Source organism: Penaeus monodon, chromosome 23 (assembly GCF_015228065.2).
Source record: "Penaeus monodon isolate SGIC_2016 chromosome 23, NSTDA_Pmon_1, whole genome shotgun sequence".
Classification (NCBI taxonomy): Eukaryota; Metazoa; Arthropoda; class Malacostraca; order Decapoda; family Penaeidae; genus Penaeus; species Penaeus monodon.
In genome coordinates this window covers 44,583,295-44,583,702 of record NC_051408.1, presented here as the reverse complement: position 1 = coordinate 44,583,702, position 408 = coordinate 44,583,295, and the positions used below count along the sequence as shown (strand labels likewise).

Genomic DNA, 408 nt, shown 5'->3' with positions numbered 1-408 from the left:
TTTGTGGCACAATGCATTTACTTACACCTCTATGTATTTAATAACTAGGTAGTATATGTTGCCTAAGAACTGAAAGGCCTCTAGATTTGCCTCCATATCAGTCTTGGAACAGTTCACGTAGCGCATCCAGTTGCTGACCGAGGCATCCACGCTATCAACTGTCTTTTTCTTGTGTGATGGTGACCTCACCTGCCGATAAGGGCTCAGGTAAGCACTGATTATCAGATTTCTTTCAAGTACGTTGATGCACATTTCGACACTCTTTACTATATAATGTTTACTTCTGAATTCACCTCCTTTTACAATTTACTTTACAATCTCTTTTTCTATATACGATTCATACTTATCGACTTATGAAAAGAAATGAAGGCTAATACAAAAAAAATCTAAAATCTAAATAAGTTACGC

At 36.5% G+C, this 408-nt stretch overlaps 1 protein-coding gene across 1 annotated transcript in view; it reads right to left on the bottom strand.

Moving 5' to 3' along the window:
* The window catches only part of LOC119588331, an 11,807-nt gene that overhangs the window by 8,907 nt on the left and 2,492 nt on the right, over positions 1–408 (bottom strand). Inside the window, exon 5 of the mRNA XM_037937022.1 lies at positions 26–189. Within this exon, the coding sequence (XP_037792950.1) occupies positions 26–189 (164 nt within the window). The remainder of the gene's footprint in view (positions 1–25; positions 190–408) is intronic.